The sequence below is a fragment of the Monodelphis domestica genome, chromosome 1 (assembly GCF_027887165.1).
Source record: "Monodelphis domestica isolate mMonDom1 chromosome 1, mMonDom1.pri, whole genome shotgun sequence".
Taxonomy (NCBI): Eukaryota; Metazoa; Chordata; class Mammalia; order Didelphimorphia; family Didelphidae; genus Monodelphis; species Monodelphis domestica.
This window is the reverse complement of record NC_077227.1, coordinates 30,496,790-30,519,170: the sequence shown is the minus strand read 5'-3', so window position 1 is coordinate 30,519,170 and position 22,381 is coordinate 30,496,790. Positions and strand designations below refer to the sequence as shown.

At 38.5% G+C, this 22,381-nt stretch overlaps 1 protein-coding gene across 1 annotated transcript in view; it reads right to left on the bottom strand.

The window, feature by feature from the left end:
- The window catches only part of TET1 (tet methylcytosine dioxygenase 1), a 183,968-nt gene that overhangs the window by 31,392 nt on the left and 130,195 nt on the right, over positions 1–22,381 (bottom strand). The window contains exons 7-9 of the mRNA XM_001368924.4: positions 10,812–11,020; positions 2,744–2,894; positions 31–120 (exon numbers count right to left, since the gene is read on the bottom strand). Coding sequence (XP_001368961.3) covers positions 31–120; positions 2,744–2,894; positions 10,812–11,020 — 450 coding nt within the window. The remainder of the gene's footprint in view (positions 1–30; positions 121–2,743; positions 2,895–10,811; positions 11,021–22,381) is intronic.

Below are 22,381 nucleotides of genomic sequence, written 5' to 3'. Positions count from 1 at the left end.
CCCATATTGATTTCTGACTTTAAGACCCACCTGGTTTCGAAAAGCATCAGGAGCAAGTTTTTTATACACAGGAGCAACATCTGTAGCAAGGGACTGCAAATTACTTTCAAGGATTTCTTCCTGTGTAAAAGTAAAATATGCACACATTTTCATTAATGATGAATGGCAAGTAAAATTAGCAGTAGGCAATGATTCTCCTCCTCAAATGTTTAATTCCCTTATCCCTTTATTCTAAGGAAAGATGTTCCAGGAAGAAGTGATGGCAGCCAAGATTATGGGCCATACTCCAAATGAGCTAACCATGTTGTCTTTCAGCTGTCACTAAATGAAAATTCTAGCCTGTAGACTGAGTTAGACTCAGTGCTCATGTTACTGGGAGCTCACTCTCCATTTTGCCTACAGTCTTGTGTTGCCACCTCCTCTAGAAGCCCAACACGAAGAACTTTCTTCCAATGGAGTTGGAAAAAATAACCCCTTTATTGAGATCAATTCAACTTTGCACACAAGGCACCTGGTTAGTTTGTGTTACTGCAACTTAGCATTATAGCGTAACCCTATTTTCAGAGCCATGAAGGTAAGATGACAAAAACAGTGAATACAGAGGCATTCCTAGGTGGTTCTTTACAAACCATGAGAGTGACTGCTGAAAAGAAGCTAAGATAACCAATGTAGAAAAGCTCATGTTTCGGGCCACAGAAGCATTTCCCGACATAATTTAAGGAAAGCCAATCACTTCACATAGTTAAACATAAATGCCATTCTAAGTAAGCCCATGAAATCTGACCAATCTGGTATTCCTTCTCTGACAGTGGCGTACTCTGTTGGGCAGCATGGCAGCCTTCTTGGATATTTCTGGGTAATCAAGGCCTTTCTGGATTCCCTCAATTGTTACTGTACTCTCCTGACCCTGTAATTATTTTTATTTATTTTGTAGATACATTGTTTTGACTTATCTGTGGGTCATGGTTTCCTCCTCTAGAGTGTAAGCTCCTTGAAGGTAGAGACTATTTTCTTTCTCTGGCAATTGCACCCAGAAAAATACCTCACATACTTGACTTGAAATGATATCACACCATAATCCTCCAATTGTTCTATGATCTCATCAATATGCAAAGTCCCTCAAAGAGTGCAGATTGAAACCCATCCAGAGCAATTCCTTCAAATTTGCCATAGGGAGTCAGTCCAATAGGTTGTCATTGGTCTTTGACACTGTGGGGATGCCACTGTAAACAGAGAGCTATCCTACACCCATTAGTTACGCTCTTGCTATTTGACCAGTTCATCATACACTTCTTTGTTGATAGCTTTTCTGCTGCTTCTGTTGCACAATGACTAACTTGCCATGGGTTCCATCTTCTCATCTACTGTCTACCTCTGTGTTACCTTTGGATGATCCTCAATTCAATGCTTTGGGAGCTATAAATAGTATTAGAAATACTGACTTTAGGTCTTGAATATCCTAGTAACGTAGAAACAATTCTGTTGCCAATAATGTAGTCAAACCATAACTCACCTGCACTGTTCCGTGGGGGTAAATTGCATCTTGGGCATTTCATGACTTACATTTGCTGCTTATAGCTCCCATATCCCTGAGGGAGTATGTTAGCAGTTTCATTTTGCTACCTGGATTTATGTTGGAAGTGAAAAGAAGGTAAATTTGTGCCAGGGGATACTACTTTTATGGGGAAATGTCTGAAAAAAGGAGTGTGACAAAAATACTGGACAAAGAGGCATGAAATCTTGCCACTAATTCAGTGTGGAACCTAGTCTATCTGTAAAAAAAAGTCATTGGATTTAGATGGTCTCTAAGGTTTTTTCCTGCTCCAAAATTCTAAGGATCTAGGATCTACATTTTAAAAATCTGTACCTGTGTACTCAGAGATACTTCAATTATGGATGAATTTTCATTCATTCAAAAAATAGTAACCTCTGGATATAACAGGAGCTTTTTTAGACACCTTGAAAGCACACTCTGCCTGCTCATTGGTCCAGTTCTTGGCAGCAGAGTTAGATATCCCCAATGCATCATTTAATGTGGAGATGCTTCAAGCCTGCACTTTAATAAACCAAGTGGCCATCAAATATTGTACATGGAGTTGTCAGTCCAACAGAAGTGCCCCAAAATATTGAGTATGTGAGGATAAAATGAAATTCTATCTAGATAGAAGTATAGATTTTACCAAGTCCTTATGTATTATAAAAAAGGATCTATTTACTCAGGGGCTACCTTCCATTTCTCTCTATATTTTATATATCATATATTATATGATCCATGGGGATTGGAGTTTATACTATGTTAAGCAGATATATAAATAACTCAATTCTTTCTTTCTGACTCTCCATTTCTTAAAAAAAATCCATATTTCTCATTCTTTTCTATTTTATACTTTCTTAGGTTCATGCCCATTTCATCATGGACATGCAGCTATTATGATCAGTTAAGATGTGGGAAAACTAATTGGGTCAGTGAAAATAAGCAAGCCAGGCTAAACAATTTGGTTAATTTGCTGCTCTGGAGAATGGGAATTTTCTCATTTTTATTTCATCAAGACAACATTTTGGGAACTGCAAACTGAATATGCACAGGGAAGAGAGACAAAAAAAAAAACCAACCCAAGAAGACAGTAGAGTTACATAATTTTTGATCCAAATTTCCATGGTTTTGTGATGCTAACTTAAATAAGTAATTTAATCTCAGATAATGAAAGCAACCTCCTGAATAACATTGAGAGAAGGAACTTACTTCTTTGGGATCATCTGCAATTAGTCGGAATCTTCTGGGGTTCTTGCTTCTTGCAAATTTGCAGCCATTGAAATACATACTCCAAGAGCATCCAAAGGAAAAGGATGCACCACAGGTCTCTGGATCCATGCCTTGGCAAGCACAGGTACGACTACAAGATGGGTAATTACAATGTAATAAGCTGTTAAAGCCAGGCACTTCTTCAGGTAAGAGTCAGTGTGTGATCTATACAACCACTGAGGACTAAGAGCATGATTTATAAGAGATACTTAAATTTTCTAACTCCTCTGAAATGAATTAGATTAATAAACTAAAAACTTAAGTGTCTGAATATTCTGAAATTTAAACCTATTATTGAGAACTTTCCAAAATTAAGGTGTTTTCAAGATTAAAAACAAAAGCAAACCTAACTTCTAGCTCCTTCCACTGATAGCACAAAGATCCTTCCATTCAAGGTGTATTTCTCCAACACATGTTCATTGACTAAACAGAGGTAATCTTTAACTATAAGGCCTCCATGAGTAACTAAAAAACGTTAAATGAAGTGTAGTAATAACTCTGTTAAGAATGTTAGTTGACTAGTCAAAGTTTTTGGTTTATAAACAGGCTTATTCTGAGCTAGCAGGCTTAAGAGGCTTTGAGACATCTTTAGACAATTAGTCCTCATCTGGAAAAAGCCAGGCATCCCTGAAGAAAAAACCTGCTCAACTACATAAGAAGGTTTCCATAGAGACTGATTATTTGTATGTACCACAGTAAAATACGGGAGGAAATGGAGGAAGTTTAAGGGTGTGTAGCCTTTAAACAGTTTATTCCAACTCTGAAGGAGGAGATGGACTGAAGATTTCACATGTAGAATGTGAAAATGGCTTATTTGGTGATTAGCAGAGGATACAACTCTTCCTCCCTCTTTCCTGCCTCTAACTTTAAATGGATGGAAAAGGTGATGTTCCTAGGGAGGGAGGAAAAGATAAGAAAGAGAGAAAAAGAAGTAGGAAGATTTGTTTTTGTAGCAAGTCTGGCAAAGGAGACTCTAGATGCTTGGAAGGGCAGTCAGAGGAAGACAGAGTCTGACTAATACAAGAGAAGGCTCTAGTAAGAAGCCCATTTGCTTCCAAAAGGATAAATGAAAACTTAACATCCAAGGCTTTAAAGGAACTTAATAAGAAGGAAGTCTCCTCCATTCCCACCAAATTGAAGAACCAAAATATTAGGATCAAAGAATTTAGAGCTGGATGGGATAGAAGTCATCCAACCTAATGTATTCGTTTTACAGATGAGGAAACAGGGGCAAAAGAGGTTAAATAAGATGTCGAAGCTCATTTATTAGCAGAGTCAATATTCTGACCCAGGTCCTCCTGACTCCAAAACCAGCCTTCCTTGTTACTATGGAGCCCAGAAAGGGTTCTAGGGTTGTGACCTCGCCCATGTACTCAGAAGTTTAATTCAAGAGAATTAAGTTGAACTAATCAGAGTTCATGGCATTTTTAGCTCTGGACTTTCACATATTAGTAGGATTATGGGTTTAGAACTAGGAGAAACTTGAGAAAAGGGAGACTTCAGAGGGTCTACAAGGAGAACAATCTTATAACTTCTTATTGCAATTCAGCATTCCTTCAATGACTAAAAAACATGACTTTTGAGAAGGGTCCAGACAGAAGATTTACCAAACTGCAAAAGAAGTCAATGGCACAAAAAGAATAAGTAGGCTTGCCTTGGAAGACCATGTGGCCCAAATCCTTCATTTTACAAATAAACTCAGGGTTAGAGAAACAAAATTGATTGCCGAATGTCATAAAGGTGGTAAGAATGGGCGGAGCCTATTTTTGAATCTGTGATCTCTGATTGTGACAGGGATATGATGAACAGAGTAGCCCATGAAACTAGATTATAATTGGCAAGGTAAAATGGCATCAATGAAAAGTGAGTTGGAACTGAAGAGAAAAAACTCTAGAATGAATGAATGGAAAAGCATTTTAAAGGGATATTTATGTACAAGTCACTGTCCTAAGTACTGATGGTACAAAAAGAAAAACAGGCAGTCTGCTCTCAATAAGCCTACATCTGCGTAGGGAGTAACAACACACATGGAATGTTTCAGCCACAAGTTAGATGGCAAAGTCCTTAGGGCATATGACAAAGCAGATGGGAATGTTACCTTTGGTGTCATTTCCATGGAAAAAACCATATCCATTTTTTTATTTTGAACTGAGTAACAATGCCATAGGCTTTGATGGGCAAAAGCTTTCTTTTCTAGGTCTTCAGTAGATGTCCCTGCTTAAGAGATAGGGGGTTTCAGAGGCAGTTGTGAGCTTCGTTTCCATAAGGCTAAATTCTCTAGATGATCACTAAGTGAGTTTCCAGGGAAGGATTGGAAGCGGGCCAGTGTCTGAAACTCAGACTGTTCCAGGCTCTGAGATTACCTCCATAGGTTGGTACTCAGATGTTGGCAGTGATGACAAAGACAGTGGGCCCCTTCTTCTTGAGGTTCTGTCCCTTGATGATGGCTGTGTGGGATAGGCTAGAAGTAGAGCCACAGTTAGGAAGGAAGGAAGGAAGGAAGGAAGGAAGGAAGGAAGGAAGGAAGGAAGGAAGGAAGGAAGGAAGGAACGGAGGGAGGGAGGGAGGGAGGGAGGGAGGGAGGAAGAAAGGATGCTACCTTTTTTCAAGACTCTGGGTCTTAGGCTATCAACAACTTTTGTTTTAAAATACTGAACAGGTTGTCTCTGGAAGGTGGCAATTCTCTTTCAATGGAAGGATGCCTATATGTATGCACATATGTGTTTAATGATCCTTTGCCAGGCTATCATCATTATTTCTAAGGGGAGGTTGTACTTATTATTTCTAAGGGGAGTTAGTGGCAGTAGTTTGAGAATCCTGGTACATGCTGCCTCCTGATTCTCCTTCTGGGTGTCTTGTTGCTTTAGTCAGGAAATTATATATACCAACATAACTGTAGACACATTGGTCCAGAGAAAATGACTACCTTCGGGAAGTCATAACACATGCACGCTCTAATCAAAGGCAGGAGTATGCCAGTCCAACCCCTGCTAGTTCCAACCCAGTTTTGCAAAGAAAGCAAGACTTTGAAATTCATGTAATGAAAATGAGAAATTTTGTAGTTGGTAAAAGTAAGAGGCTATAGGGACTAGGGGAAGCCTTTAACATCCAAAAGATCATTATCTAGTGAAGAAAAGTCCACTTGATTTTTGTCTAACACTATCCCCATAACAGATACCACTGTGGACTTGTACTCACCCATTAAAAGAAAGATCAGAATATGCCAACTGTCTAGTTGTGGCATTTAAATTGGAATTTTTCAAGACCAAAGGCATCATCTAAACTTATAGACATAGGAGGCAGCTGGGTAGCTCAGTGGATTGAGAGCCAAGCCTAGAGATGGGAGGTCCTAGGTTCAAATGTGGCCTCAGACACTTCCCAGCTGTGTGACCCTGGGTAAGTCACTTGACCCCCATTGCCTAGCCCTTACCACTCTTCTGCCTTGGAGTCAATATGCAGTATTGACTCCAAGATGGAAGGTAAGGGTTTAAAAAAAGACAAAACTTATAGACATACACAGAAATGTCTGATTTCTTTAAATATTTAGGGAAATAAATGAGTGAAACATGAAGAAAACAAGGAGTGAACCTAAATCACTTCAGTCTCATAGAAAATGCGCCCAAAGCCTCAGTCAGGAACTCATTAGCACCAGTTCTACCTACCCTGCTTTTAGGTGAAATATAGAGATGAAAAAAGCTCAGGAGAGAAAACCTAAGTTAGGAGAAAGGAAGGGAGAAAATGGAAAAGAGAAAGAGAATAGAAATTTTCATCCCTGAAAAATCTGTGTTGAAAACTCAATGTCATTATCAATAGCTTGAAGTCCATACCACTCACCACAATCAGCATTTCTATAGTTCCAAATTGGTGCTGACAATAAATATGGCAATGTTTAAGGAGCCTACACAGATTTGAAGTTTAAAAATCAATATTAAAAATACAAGAAAGGAGCTAATGGAAGCAAGAAAATGATAAATCTTAAGCTGCTGTTTAAAAAGAACTGTCAGAATGACCAAAAAGAGCCCCAAAGGCATCATTTCCTATATTCCTAAATATTAGAACCTATGTATGACAAGATGCTTCCATTCTACCAGGAAGAAAGTAATATGGAGTAAGGAAGTAGGAAAGCGAATCTGGTCCAGTGAATCTCATTTTAAGACATGAGGATAATTAGTAAGCATTATAGACATTAGGAGTTATTATGAGTTTGCCAAGAACAAAAAGAACAGTATGAGGAAACAATAGGAAAGGCTGTTCTAGTATCTTCAAAAATAACAGAACAATGTGGCTTCTCACTTCAAGAATGGAAAGAACAATAGGCCTACTGGAAACAGGGCAAAGCAAAAATAGTAAGTGTCTCTGGAAGGTAAGATACATGCTTTGAAAATATAGAAGATAGGGCTGCCCATCAACTGGTGAATGGCTAAATAAATTGTGGTACGTGATTGTGATGGATGCTACTGTACCATCATGAAGGACGAGCTCATTGATTTTAATAGAACTTAGAAAGAACCACACAGAATATTGAAGAGCAAAATGAATAGGACCAAGAGAACATCATAGACGGCTACAGAGTTAATACTTGGAGAAAAAATTGCGGATGTTACCTCCAAAGAATGAACTGAAGGGTGGAAACATGAAAAAATACAATTTGTATGAATATGTCTTGTCTCTCACATGACCTTCTGTGATGCTTAGGAAACCTATGATCTGAGCTACAGTCAACTCCAGGTCTTGTTTTACCTGACTGTATAGATCTCCTCTATCTTTGGTTACAAAGTATATCATCAATATGATTTTGATATTGTGTATCTCGTGATGTCCATGCTGTCTTTTGGGATGTTGGGAGGAAAAAAAGAAAGGAAGAAAATATAGGAAGCAAAAGGAAACTAGGGTTATGTCTCCGTATATCAAAAAAAGTCAATTATATATCAAGCTTTTCCTTTTTATGAAAGACTCAAGCCATTTCTTTCAAGTTGTGGAGATAAAAATTTTAAACAAGTTAGAGCCATTGAGGGGAAAAGAAAGAAAACAAGAATAGAAGTTTGGGAAAAACTGAAAGAGAATTAGATTTGGAGATGGAATAAAATGAGTGATCCCAGTAAGAAGGAAATAGCATGAAAAGTAAGCTTTAAAAAGAAAGTCAACAACAAAAACTCAAAACCGAACAGAGGTCTCATTTTTTCTCTGCCTTGACTGGTTTCCACTGAAATGAAGAAATGGAAGCTTTGGAAGATAAGAGTACGGGAGGAGAATGTATTTAGAAAGTTGAAAAGCAGATGTTTAAATTTCCATAGGAAGTAATAGTAAAATATTTGAATTGTTGCTCATAAGAGAAGGGAAGTAGAAACCTACTGAACTTCCAAAATTAATTCAGCAAAAAATTAGAATCTTTCATCAGAAGATAAGAGGGTGAGATAAAAAGTCAAACTGCTTTTAAAGAGGATTCAAAAGGGAAGATGAAGGAAATGAGATCTAGGAAATTATTTATTATTGTTTAATAAAAACTCCTAGAATAAGTATTGAACACTTAAAAGCACTATTAAAAATGTAGTTGAAAAGAGTGAATGTGTTGAAAAAGAAATAGATCAAGCACAAGAGGAAGCAGGCTAGAAAAATATAAAAATTGAGCTGAGAAATCTGTGGCCAAAGCTGCCTGCACATTATATAGGAGCGCTTAAATAATCTCTTTTCCAGGCACCCACAACATGCTCTGAGAGCAATTATCACAGACCTGCCCTTGATTTAAAGGACTTTCCACTATCATTAACGGTAGCTGGAAGAGAAGAGAATTTTTCATCTTATCATTTGATAACATGGCAAGAGTACATTTTACTCAGAACAATATCTGAGAAGATGACTCCAGGGTTCAAAGATTTAACGAGCTTGAGGGCTCACTACAACATGCACAAACCAATTCTGTTACACCTCAGACAGGTATCTTCACTGATGGCTATGCCCACAAATTGAATCTGGTGGATGCCAACATTCTAAAGATGAGTCTCTCTAAACACTGAACAGAGCTGGCATTCTCTGTGAGTCCAAGACAGTATCAGTCAAATGTGGGCCAAGAATAAAGTATGGGCAACCCATCAGCATTTTGAGGATCTTTATCCTAACTCCCATTCCCATGGATGAGTCTGGTCCCCTCTCAAGATTCTAGGGGTCCTATGGGAGTCAGAGGGGCTCTGATGCCACCATATTTAATGCCCATTGGTGTGGTTCCCAGAAGATTATTACTTAGGAAGCATTGAGTCATCAGCTGTAAATGGTTTTTTCAAAGGAGTATTTACTCAGGTGATACAAGTTGAACAAATGGTACTAAACATTCCCCCAAATGTCTGACAGTCTCTTCTTGAGTACATCGTAAGAGGAAAGTGGGATGAAGTTTTGAGGCCACACTTGGCAAAGGGTTAACTCACAACTCCTCTAGACCCTTTGAAGCTAGAAAGTCCTTTTCCAGTCAAAGGGATTGGAGAGGAAAGTTGGCCAAGACTGAAGCTAAAGCCTCTCCTTCCCCACTAGGTGGTTTCTCCTCAGTAACACATCCCAATTCGAGAATGTCTCTGCCTGTCTGTCTGTCTGTCTGTCTGTCTGTCTGTCTGTCTTTCAACTCACTTAAGGATCTGTATGTAGATAACCTCTGGAAATGAGACTAAATGTCCAGCTTAACAGACATCTGGGGTGTGGGGCCATTTCACTTTATCCAATGCCTTTTAATGGTTTTCAAACTTCAGATTTAAATCAGTTTTCATGAAACAATTTTTTTTAAGCCTTTATCTTCTGCTTGCCTGGCACTCTATTCATTGTGCTATCTAGCTACTCCTCAAAGGACTGTTACAAAGAACTGAATGCAAATTCAGTCTTGAGATGCTAAACTTACCCATGGCCTCCAGGCTCAGTTATCAAAGCAATATCACAGAAGCAGCAGCTTTCATGAAGCTAAGCAGCCTCTGGTCAGTGATACCGAGCCATAGTATGATGTGTATATCTAGGAATTCTGTACAATGTCTGTCTACACCATCACTATTACCAGCAAAGTAAGACTGATGGCCTGTCAAACTACTAAACTACAAAAGTACTATTAGGTTTATTTGAGTGAAAACCCATATACATGGCTCTGGGTGTGTGTAAAAAACATTCTAGTCTAGAAAATGAGTATCACTCAAAAGAGTAAAACAATAATCACCCATCTGGCCTCAAATACTTCCTAGCTGTGTGACCCTGGGCAAGTCACTTGACCCCCATTGCTTAGCCCTTACCACTCTTCTGCCTTGGAGCCAATACACAGTATTGACTCCAAGACAGAAGGTAAGGGTTAAAACAAACAAACAATAATCACCAACTATTACTACTAGTATTGATAAAACCCCATAAGATTTGTAGATGGAATATTCAGATATATACATACGCCTATGAATATACATGCATATATATGTAAGATTTGTAGAGTATGTATACACACACACACACACACACACACACACACACACACGTGAGTGTACATATATACACACTCTGAAAATCCTGTGGGATTTTTATATACACATATGTGTGTGTGTGTGTATGTAAAACACAGTCCCCCATTTTCTTTCCCTTTATTCCTATTCCTGTAAACAATCCTCAACTCCACAGAAGTTAAAGAACAAAACTCAGAAAGAATGAAAAAAGAAAGAATTCTGGAAAGATCTTCACCCACTCAGAAAAAATGGCATGAAACTAAAGCCCTTCCAAAAAGAACTGGAATGCAGTTGAGTGTTCTCAAATACCATTCTGACATGCACAGAGCTTTGTTTATATTCCTGTAGAAAATCAGCCCTAAGGAGCACAATGTTTTGCTTCTCTCCATTAATGACCTGTGACAACAAAACATCTCCTGGAATATTGGTCAATATTCTACAGTTCAACAGAAATAGTTATTGTTTAAATATGAAATAGATACCCAGATTGCTCAGTAAGTTGCATGAATTATCACTGGATCCCTCAAATAAAGCCCACAGATATCACTTACTCTTCATTAAGTGCACACCGTCGGGTGGTTGGACAGCCATATTTGTTGAGACTCTGGGTCAGCTCTTGATATAATGTGTCAGCCAAGAGATGAGGAATTCCCTCCCAAGCCAAGATGAGGATGACAATGACAGCTGTCTGGCAGTGGTGGCCTGCCCGCTGGCGGACCAGGCAGAGGAGCTTTTCTTCATCACTGCTTCTTCTTATTACCTGTAAAAGCCAATGGCATTCAACCTTGAGTTTAGGAAGAAAAAGACTGATTGGAGTCCAACACGATGTCTTTTAGGAATTTAATGAGTGACCCTTTCCATTTAAAGATCACCCTTTCTCTAAAGAATGTAAAAGCAACTCTTCAAAATATTTCCTGATTTTTTTTCTTGTTATTTGGACATTTCCTGCGCTAGCCCTCTAAATGTTCAGTCTCTCTTTTGAATTCCTTAGGCAACCTCTCCTGGAAGGATATGGCGGTGACACTAAAAGGGGAGTTACTAAATATCAACTAGGGGGTGAGTATTGATTTACATTTCTTGAGATTCATTTTGGATCTGCTGACAATGAGCACTGGCATGTTGGTTCACCAAGTGGATCAGAGGGAGAAGAGCCCCAAGGAAAATGCAAAAACTCATACAATACTGCCAATCACCAACACTTCAATGAACCAAGGCAGCACACCAAACACCAAACTATGAACTCTTGCTAGCACTCTTTTTCCCATTCAAATGCTCTATATTTCTGTTGGCAAGAAGTCAGTTGCCTAGTCTAATTAATCATCAAAAACCTCCAATTAACTGGCACTCCCATTTTAAGCCCCAGATGTAATTATCACTGCTTATGAGGTACACTTTCCTGTAGATCATCCACAGGGAGTTGTACTCTCAGTGTCAGCTTATGGGCTACTCCCACCCTTTTCTCTGGAATGCTAGTGACTGCTCCACATGTCGTTTTGTCTTGCTCTTGTTGACAGTATTCATCCAGAGTGTACAAAGAGTGCTACAGATGGCCAGTGCTGCCACATTTATTGGTCTTAGTTTATGATGTAAAGAAATGTTAAATGGGTCACATAGCCATGATGACAACAGATTGACATGAGGCTAGAACAATACATGGATTGTCTTGAAAACTGATCTTCCAAGACCACTAACAAGCACCTCCATGGGACAAACCTTTGGATTGGCTGTTTAGGGATTACTAGAAATGGCAAGCACAAGGTCATCAAGTCCAATATTTAGGCAACAATTATATGCACATGAATGGAAGACAGTCCCGTAGGTCACTCCTGGACATCAAAGTACCATTACTAAGATTTATAATTATACCAACATTTATGTTAACATTTGTTTGGATAGAGAAGTAAGATGACCCTGAAGGAAAGACAGTGAATAAGATTTTACAGGTGGATCAAACCACAGCCACTTTCTTAACCACAACCTCCCTTCAAACCACATTGGAGAAAACAGGAAATGCCCTCCTCAAACAATATGTGAGCCCAAGGGTCCTGAGTATAATATGGCCTCAGAGTTTGCTTCCAGTCTGACCCTGACAGTCATCCCTAAGGGAGGCAACCTATAGAGACCCATTGTCCCATAAACAAGCCTAAGAGCTGTGGCCCCGTATCCTTCCTCTACCCACAACAAACACACTAACTATGGGCCAGTGTGCTCTCAAGAGCCAGCATCTAGGAAGCAGAACTCATAGAGATGGTCCTGGAAACTGTCTGCAGTGCATCGCAGAACCCACCTCTAAGTAACCACAACGAACAAAGACACAGAAAAGAGAACTTTCACCTCCAGAGTTCTTGGCACTGTCAAATGGTTCAATATCAGAACAGAACATGATTTTAGGAATGGAAATTACATTAAACATGCATTCCCATGTTTTGTCACTATATTTTTTTTAAAAACCCTTACCTTCCATTTTAGAATCAATACTGTGCATTGGTTCTAAGGCAGAAGAGCAGTAAGGGCTAGCAATGGGGTTAAGTGACTTGCCCAGGGTCACACAGCTAGGAAGTGTCTGAGGTCATGTTTGAACCCAGTATGTCCTGTTTCTGGGCTTGACATTCAATCCACTGAGCCATCTAGCTGTCCCCTTATCACTGTACTTGAAGGACCATTGAGTCTTCTTGTTTTGACTTGCAGCATATATCATCTCTCTTTATTAGAATGTGACCTCCTTGGGAGAGGGACTATCTAATTTTTATTTTTTTGTCTCCAGAACTTAGTAGTGTTTGGCTCATACTAGGTGGGTGATGACTTTCAAAGTGTTAGAGGTTAGGATGATTTTTCATAGTGTTTTCATAACTTGGAACCCTAGCAGACATTTAAAAACTGGCAGAGTTTGATTGAATTTTATGAAGTTTGCTTAAATTAAATTTTCTTAAACACAACTCTAACATCTTAAAAGATGAATAAAGATTTGGGAATAATGAAATATTTCTACATTAGAGCAAGAGCCTGCCCAAATCTCCAGATTCAAAACCAACTTCCACATAGTGGACAAGTATGACTGATGAAATCATAGCACATACAGATACCTCAAAGGAAAAGAAAAAGAGTATCTCAATCCAAACTGCAAAGTAGCCCAGACAAAAGAGTATAACATACAAATGTATTATAAAAATTGATGTCACACCTACAACTGAAAAAGATCCAAGGATAAAAGTTTAACGAAGGACAACATTAAGTACGGAAAACAGAAAGAAACCTTCTTCCATCTAAACTCTTCATTTTACAGTTGAGGAAAAATGAGGACCAAAGTGTTAAATGATTTACCAAAAACAGAAATGAAACATGAAAGTACCACACAATGTAATCATTTGAAAAAGTAGCTTGTAACTCTTAAGATTGAACAAAAGGCATATTAGCTTTGAAAACCAGGAATTAATCCTCCCACTATATTTAACATTGTTCAAACATCTATTAAAGTCCTAAATACTTTGGAGTAATTTCTTTTTAATTTAAAGATGTGGAAAAATTGGAGAAAGTACAGAGAAGAGTAGCTGAAATAACTATGTTTGAAAAAAGGAACTAGGAAATGGAAATGATTTCATCTGAAAGAGGGAAAGGTGAAAGATAATAGGACAGTTTCCTCATTGTACAGAAAGGTATATGAAGAACACCTAATCAGTTATTCTATAGTTATACTGTAAAGAAAAAAGAGAATTTAAGTTTCACTGAAAGAAATTTCAGAGATGAAGAGAAAAACTGTTAAGGACTACAGCTCAGGTTTAAACATCTGAATCCCCTCCTCAATCTATTTCAGTGGCTCCCTATCACCTTTAAGATGAAATATAATCACTTCTGCCATTTAAAGTCATTCACCACATGTTCCCACTTACCTTTGCAGTCTTATTCTACATGATTCCTTCTAGCATTATCTATACTCTAGGCAAGTGCTTAAAAATGCTTTTTGACTGGCTTTCTTTCTATTCCTCAGAGTCTACATTCCATATAGTTTATCTGTGCTTCAGGAGCAACCGTTCCTCAGGGATAGAATGGATTCTCTCCTTATCTCGGCCTCTTAGAAGCCCTGGCCATCCCAAAGGGCCAACTTCCCCACAAGCCTTCCCCTCTGTTTGAACAGAAGTCCACTGACTTCACATTCAGTTCTCTTTTCACTGCCATATTTTCTTGGTAGATCTTTAAGAATATTCCCAGGAAAGGACTGCATATGCCAGAGGAATAGCTGGCATGTCTAGATAGGAAGCTCAACTCAAATGACATTCTGTCAGAATTATCTTGTACTTGGTACGTCCAGCTTGTGTATGAACACTATTGTCTGATCTCTGAATGTTTATTTAGTACCTACTGTGTGCCTGATGTTACATTATAAATTAGAGGCTTCAGTACTTCAAGGATCTATGATTTCACCTCTGTGGGAAAGCTAAGGGCTTTACAAACCTTATTCCATTTGATGCTCACAACAGTCCTGTGAGGCACAGATACTATTATCATCTTCATTTTATAGTGGAGGAAACTAAGGCAAAAAGAGGTTAAGTGACTTGTCCAGGATCACAAAGCTAGTAAATGTCAAAGATTTTATTTGAATTAGGGTCTTCCTTCCTTAATGTCCAGCCCTTTATCCAGCATGGAATCAATAGATAATTATGAGTTGCTGAGGTCCCCCCTCCCAAAAAATTAAGCCTTTGGGGATGTGTCTGGATATTAGCGAGGTTGGTCTCAAGTAACAGCCTCATTCTTTATCGCTACTTCTGCACCCCCAATCTTTCTGGATTGATGATAGGGACCTATCAATACGCAAATTCTGCTGGAAACCCTTCAAAAACCAGGCTCACCACTATCGGTACCACCAAGAAATAGGTCTGGAAGAAGGATATAGAAAGAAGTTGAACAGGCTCCTCACACTTAGGAAATTCAGAATGAGAAAAACAAGACAAAGAAGTGAAGTCAAGAGTCTTTTGAACAGCATCATTGTTCTTTTTATCCAAGCACTGCCTTCTCCTTCCTTCTCCCCACCCCCAAGGTATGTATCCAAGAAGATGAAGCCATAATTCAAGTAATTAAGGTTTTACAAAAAACTGCTTTTAGAACCACAAAAAGAAGTGATAATTGGGGGAAAAACCCCAAGTCTATTGTAGTCCTTACTCAGGAAGTTATGAGATAAACTACATCCTAATGTCATTCAGGATGCCAAACCCTTACTTAACTTAGGAGGCTTTTTGTTATCCAAGGAAAAAGCACCTAATAATTTGGTCTATCTTTATTCCCTGTCAGTCCAGATGGTAAGCAGTCATTCCTCGGAGCAATGCCACCAAGAGTTTCATGTATACTTTCTCCCCGAATTAATCTTGTTTGAAGGGTCCTCTGTCAATTTTTCCGAAAAGACAAAATTAAGCAAGAAATATATTTCTAAAAATTCTCAGTGCCAAAGAAGCTAAAGTGCTGGGTGGGAGGCCTGAGCAGAAAGGCAGCTCCAAACAACAAGATTACTAGATACCCTATTAGCGTAGCAAACTGATGTTAACAATAAACAGTACAGAGCATTTTCCTGGTGCCTATCTTCAAAGAGGTAAAATCTTTTTTAAAGAAGGAATCTTGGAGTCCTTTCTAAACCAAAAAAAAAAAAAGTTTTTCCAAATAATTAAAATCCACCTTCTCTCCCACCTACCTCCCTTGATGCCCTCTGAAAAAGAAATGGCACCCATAACGACACACACATACAATACATATATAAACATATACACATTTATTATAATAACATGTAAAAATATATTTAACATATAATAAACTAAATAAATAAACTAAATAAACTAAAAAAATAATATAAATAAATATAATAAAAATAATATAAATAAATATATTTATGATAATACATAAAAAGATGACTGGTTGTGTGAGCAACAAGTTGGTAGACTAGACAGTTACTCTGACCCTCATGATTTCTCAAACTGCTGCAAAACAGAAATTATGCTCCAAAGAAAAAGTAACTTAAGCTACTTCCATGGGCTAAGTAAGACACCAAGAATGGAAAAGGTTAGGGGGGAAAACCACTCCCAAACTCCCAAAGTTCTCAAGCTCATTGATGCTGAATTCACTAACTGCCTCTCTGCCATCTCCAACACTACTGGCAGGAATGCAACCCAAACAGACCCAAGGACACCCAGCATAGGCTTATAATAAAACATGTCCCTATAGCCCAGACTCCTTTCCTTCTTCCCAGTGCTATGGAGACCTTTGCTCCAGGTTGAGTTTGCTTAGGTCTTGACAACTAGCTTGGAAACAGCCCTTCATGAGCAAAAGACTTTTGAGTGTAAAAATGGAGATTTGAACCTTGGATTTCAATCCCCATAAGTCCTTGGCAGTTCCCAGAATTCCGTATAATATCACCTGAATTCCCACCGGGGCCAAGAACAAAAATTGTATTTAAGCTGACTGTACAGCCTACTTGGTCTCTCTGCTTCTAAGAACACGCAGCTCTCACGGTGTAGTAAGTGAAATTGAATAGGTTTACCAGCCCTAGGCTTTTCTTATTTTGTATTAATTTATCCTTGATTTCTAATAATCTTTAATAAAACACAAAAATTATAATATGTTTAGTAGAAAAACTAATTTAATTTTTACATGAGGTCTGCAACACAGAAGCACCAGTGCTGCAAAGCTCTGAATTGGCACTGGGGTTTGGGAAAGAAGGGAAATAGGTTCTGAATTGTTGGCATCATGCCAGAGAATTGAGAAATAGAGGGGGATGAACAAATAATCTGGATGAGATGCTATCCATAGGGGGCTGTAGAGCACTTCACCAAGTATGAGGGGAAAAGCAAACCTAGCACCCAGCCAGGGTCAGTTCTGATCATTCAGATGTCACTTGGGGCAGAGACCTAGGCTCGTGAACCATGAACTTGCCCAATGTAGGGCACTGAATTGAAGATTCTAAGTCTTTACAAGTTATTTGTTTTAACCTAGGAACTACATGAACACAATTACAAAACACTTTTCATGCAAATAAAGTCAGAGTTAAACTGGGAAATATTAATTGCTCATGGACAATTCTACCTAAATTAATCTATTCAGTTCCATACCAAACTATTCAAAAATATTTTAATTATTTTAAAGAGCTAGAAAAAATAACAAATTTATCTAGAGGAACAAAAGATAAAGAATATCAAAGACATTTTTAAAAATCGTGATGAGTAGGCTGATTTTAGAAAAATGTGCTCTTGCATTAAATAATGAGGACGGAAAAAAGCAGAAACAAGAGAATGTTATATACAAAAACAGCAAAGTTGTTTGAATAACTATGAATGACCACCTCCAGAGAAAAAAACTGAAAAATTGAAAAATGCAATGCAAAAAATGTTACTGCTAACATCAGACAACGTTTTTGATAAAGCACATATTAATATTATATTTAATATAAAAAATTAGAAAAGTTTACATATTTTCCAGATTTTCAGCATGACCTGTATAATTGTTATAACTTCATGCCTGTATGTGAACCATGTTTTCTCATTGGAAATGTCATGTTGTAAAAATCCTGCATATATTGCAAGGTCTGAATCATATGCTCATAAATTTGACAAAGTTCTGAGATATGAAACCTCTATCCAGGAAAAGATAAAAATTTCCTCCAATGTTCTGCTTTCCTTCTAATCGTGGCCATATTGGTTTAATTTTACAGAAACTTCAAAATTGAATGTAAGAAAAATTATTCATTTTACATCTTACAAAGCAGTTCTAGTCTCTTGTTTATTCAAAAACTTCTCTCATTCATAAATATGATGGGTAATGTGTTCCTTTTCTCCTCATCTCTGTCATATGTTCATTTTGGTCATTTTGATCTCGTTAAATGGTGTTAGATATAGGTCTATACCCAGTTTCTGCTAAACTACTTTCTAGTTTCCCGAATAGTTTTTACCAAATAGTGAATTCTTATCCTGAAAACTTGAATCTTTACATTAGGCAAATACAAGGTTATGATAATCCTTTTAGGAGATGTAATCTACCACAAAACAAAAGAACACAAAAACAGAGCCATCTCTGTTTCTGGAAGAAGGACAGCAAGAATCTTATGATTAATATCTGATGTAATACTTGACGCTATATCTCAGATCATTTAAGGAGCCAAAAAACTTATCAGATAGGGATCAGGAATCTTGGGGTTCATTCCATCCTGACTAGATTGCCCCCTGAGTCATCCCCCTCTATCACTTTTAAAAAAATTTCTCCCTGTGTTCTGGCTCATTCTCTACGTACAAACATATCCATATTTTCCACATCCTCAAATAACTCTCACTTGATCTTTCCATCCCTGATAACAAGGATAGATCTCTTCTGCCTTTGGTAGGAAAGTCCTCAAAAAGCTCATCTCTAATAGGCACCTCCACTTTCTCTTTCCTAAATCTCTTCTCAACTCTTCCCTTCTCTATACTTCAGTCCAGTGATACTGGACTACTCTTCCCATCTCTTGGCTCTGGGTATTCGCTTTGATTGTCTCTGATACCTAGAATGTTCTCTCTTTATCTCTATGGACTGGCTTTGCTGGCTTCCCAACTAAAATCCCACTTCCTACAGGAAGCTTTTCACAATCCCTCTTAATTTTGGCTCCTTTTTTCTTTTCATTAAGTATCCTGTATATAGCTGTTTGGGAATATTTAATTGTTTAATTTAATTTAATTTAATTAAAAGAATAATTTAATTGTGGTCTTCCCCATTAGGTTTTGTGGTACCTGAGGTCAAGGAGGGTCTTTTGCATCTCTGTGTCCCTAGCATTTAGCGCAGTGCCTGGTGCATAGTAGATACTAAATTTATGTTGACTCTTTATTAACGGACTGACAATTAGGGGCAAGTCACATGCGGAAGTCAGCTCTCTTGTCTGTAAAATTAGTTCACAGGATATGATCTCAGCTAATTCAGCACCTCCATGTTGTAGAGGAAGAGTCCTCTTGACCAAGTACTTATGCGGTTTATCCAAAGTCACACAGGTAGTAAATATCAGATGTGTGGGTCATGTGACTTCTGTCAGTATCTTTCCACTCTACCTAATCTCTAAGGTTCTTTCCTAGTTTAAAATTCTACTATTTAAAAATGCTATAAGTAGTTATTCATACGAAAATCCAAGTAAGTATGAAGCACTCTATTAGACACTAGGAGGAGACAAAAAAGATTCATTAAGGCAATGTATCCTCCTACATGAAGAAGTATGGAATTTAAAAATGATATACAGGGGGCAGCTGGGTAGCTCAGTGGCTTGAGAGCCAGGCCTAGAGATGGGAGCTCCTGGGTTCAAATCTGGCTTCAGACACTTCCCAGCTGTGTGACCCTGGGCAAGTCACTTGAACCCCATTGCCTAGCCCTGACCACTCTTCTGCCTTGGAATACCTAGTATTGATTCCAAGATGGAAGGTAAGGGTTTAAAAAAATGACATACAAAGCACTTTTTTTCCTCTCACAATAATGCTGGAGACAATCAGAGGGTTAAAGAGAGCAAATATTATTAAGACCATCTATAAGAGTAAGAAACCCTGAGACATAAAGTGATTTCTCTATCTTTAAAGGACATTCAGTGGGAGATGCAGGATGCAAGGAGCAAACTCAAGATTTCCTGACCCCAAATTCAGAGCTTTTTGAGTGTATGAAGGATACATAGATTCTTCACTTCTCAACATTTAGAAGAATTTGCCACAGGATGTTTCAACATCTAGCTCCCTGGGCATTTATTTATTTATTTTGATTTGTTTGTTTGTTTTTAAACCCTTACTTTCAGTCTTAGAGTTAATACTATGTATTGACTCCAAGGCAGAAGAGTGGTAAGGGCTAGGCAATGGGGGTCAAGTGACTCACCCAGGGTCACACAGCTGGGAAGTGTCTGAGGTCACATTTGAACCCAGGACCTCCCCTCTCTAGGTCTGACTCTCAATCCACTGAGCCATCCAGCTGCCCCCTCCCTGGGCATTTAAATAGGATTTAGTTTCCAAAATAAAAACACTGGTGGCTAGGTCCCTTTGGACTCTCAGATTCTGAGTGGCTAGTGATGTGCTAGTCACTACACAGAAGCTTCTCTCACCAGCAGAAGTTGTTTGAAAGCATCACCTTGGGGGCTTCATTTACCCTAGGCAAGTTAGTCTTTAGACAATTAAATCAAGGACAGAATGCCAGCCATCTCTGTCCCGCTAGATATCAGAAAATAAAACGAAAGATCACTCTCACTCTATTGCCACCCCTCAAACAATCAAGGAAACAATGCACTGCTTAGACACCCCTAAAATAAGGAGATAAAGAAAAAAACAAAAAACTAAAGATAGTCACATGGGGAAAATTGTAATGGATGTTGTAAATGTAATAAGTAACCAAGCAAAATGGAGCAAAGTCCTTGTAAAGGACTTTTTTTTTTGCTACTATGAGAATTTGTCTTCAGGATCAATCCATCTAGATTTACTTTTTATCAAGCACCAGAGCTGCAGGTTAATCGCACAAAACTCCTCTCTAATTACCTTGTGTTTGCTACGGAGGGCGGCACAAATGTATTGAGGGAGGCTGAGATGCCCGAACAACTCCAGACAGATTTTACCTGCTACCATAAAACACAAATCTATTCATTTGGACCTCCAAGTCCCAAACAAGCCATCGCGGTGACCGAGAACATCTTTACCAAATCATCTCCTTGCCTTGTTGTTCCAAAGAAAACCCTTCAAGGCAGTCGTTCCGTTATTAGATATCCATTCCAGAGCGGAGAGTTATTAGCACTGATAGCTTTTTCCACTGGCAATTAGGAAAAAGAGATCCAAGGCAGGCGCCCATCATTATCAAGGACTTTGGGCTTCCAGGACTGAAAAGGGCAGACCATTCCTCTGTCTCCAATGGACGCAATCAAGTTTTTCCCCCAGTGCTCTCTTGGGGTCAACTTTTTCATGTCAAAACACAAACACATTGAGATTCAGGAAGAGGAATCACATTAAAAACAGAGGGATGACTTCTCAAAGAAATTATTCTTTTCTCCTTCAAGGGCCAGCTATACATAGGTTATTTCTAGAAGCAGAGGCCACTAGATGGCGCAGTGGAAAGAGCATCAAACCTGAACTCCTGAAGCTGTCATGCAAAGTTCAAAACTGTGTGACCCTGGGCAAGTCACTTCACTGTGTTTGCTTCAATTTCCTCATATGTCAAATGAGCTGGAAAAGGAAATGGCCAACCACTCTAGTACCTCTGCTAAGAAAAGTTCAAATGGGATCATAGAGAGTGAAACATGGCTGAAAAACAACTAAATAACAAGAGGAAAATTCCAGAAGGAAAGGATTGAAAACTGGAATTGCCAAAGCACCCACACTGTGGGTGTATTTAAAACATTTATAAAGAACTAAATTAATTGTACAAAAAAAAAATCAAGCCATTCTCCAATTGATAAATGGGCAAGGGACATGAACAGGCAATTCTCAGCCAAAGAAATCAAAGCTATTAATAAGCACATGAAAAAGTGTTCTAAATCTCTGATAATCAGAGAGATGCAAACCAAAACAACTCTGAGGTATCACCTCACACCTAGCAGATTGGCTAACATAACAGCAAAGGAAAGTAATGAATGCTGGAGGGGATGTGGCAAAGTAGGGACATTAATTCATTGCTGGTGGAGTTGTGAACTGATCCAACCATTCTGGAGGGCAATTTGGAACTATGCCCAAAGGGCTCTAATAGACTGTCTGCCCTTTGACCCAGCCATAGCACTGCTGGGTCTGTACCCCAAAGAGATAATGGACACAAAGACTTGTACAAAAATATTCATAGCTGCGCTCTTTGTGGTGGCCCAAAACTGGAAAACGAGGGGATGCCCATCAATTGGGGAATGGCTGAACAAACTGTGGTATATGTTGGTGATGGAATACTATTGTGCAAAAAGGAATAATAAAGTGGAGGAATCCATGGAGACTGGAACAACCTCCAGGAAGTGATGCAGAGCGAGAGGAGCAGAACCAGGAGAACATTGTACACAGAGACTAATACACTATGGTATAATCGAACGTAATGGACTTCTCCATTAGTGGCGGTGTAATGTCCCTGAACAACTTGCAGGGATCCAGGAGAAAAAAACACTATTCATAAGCAAAGGATAAACTATGGG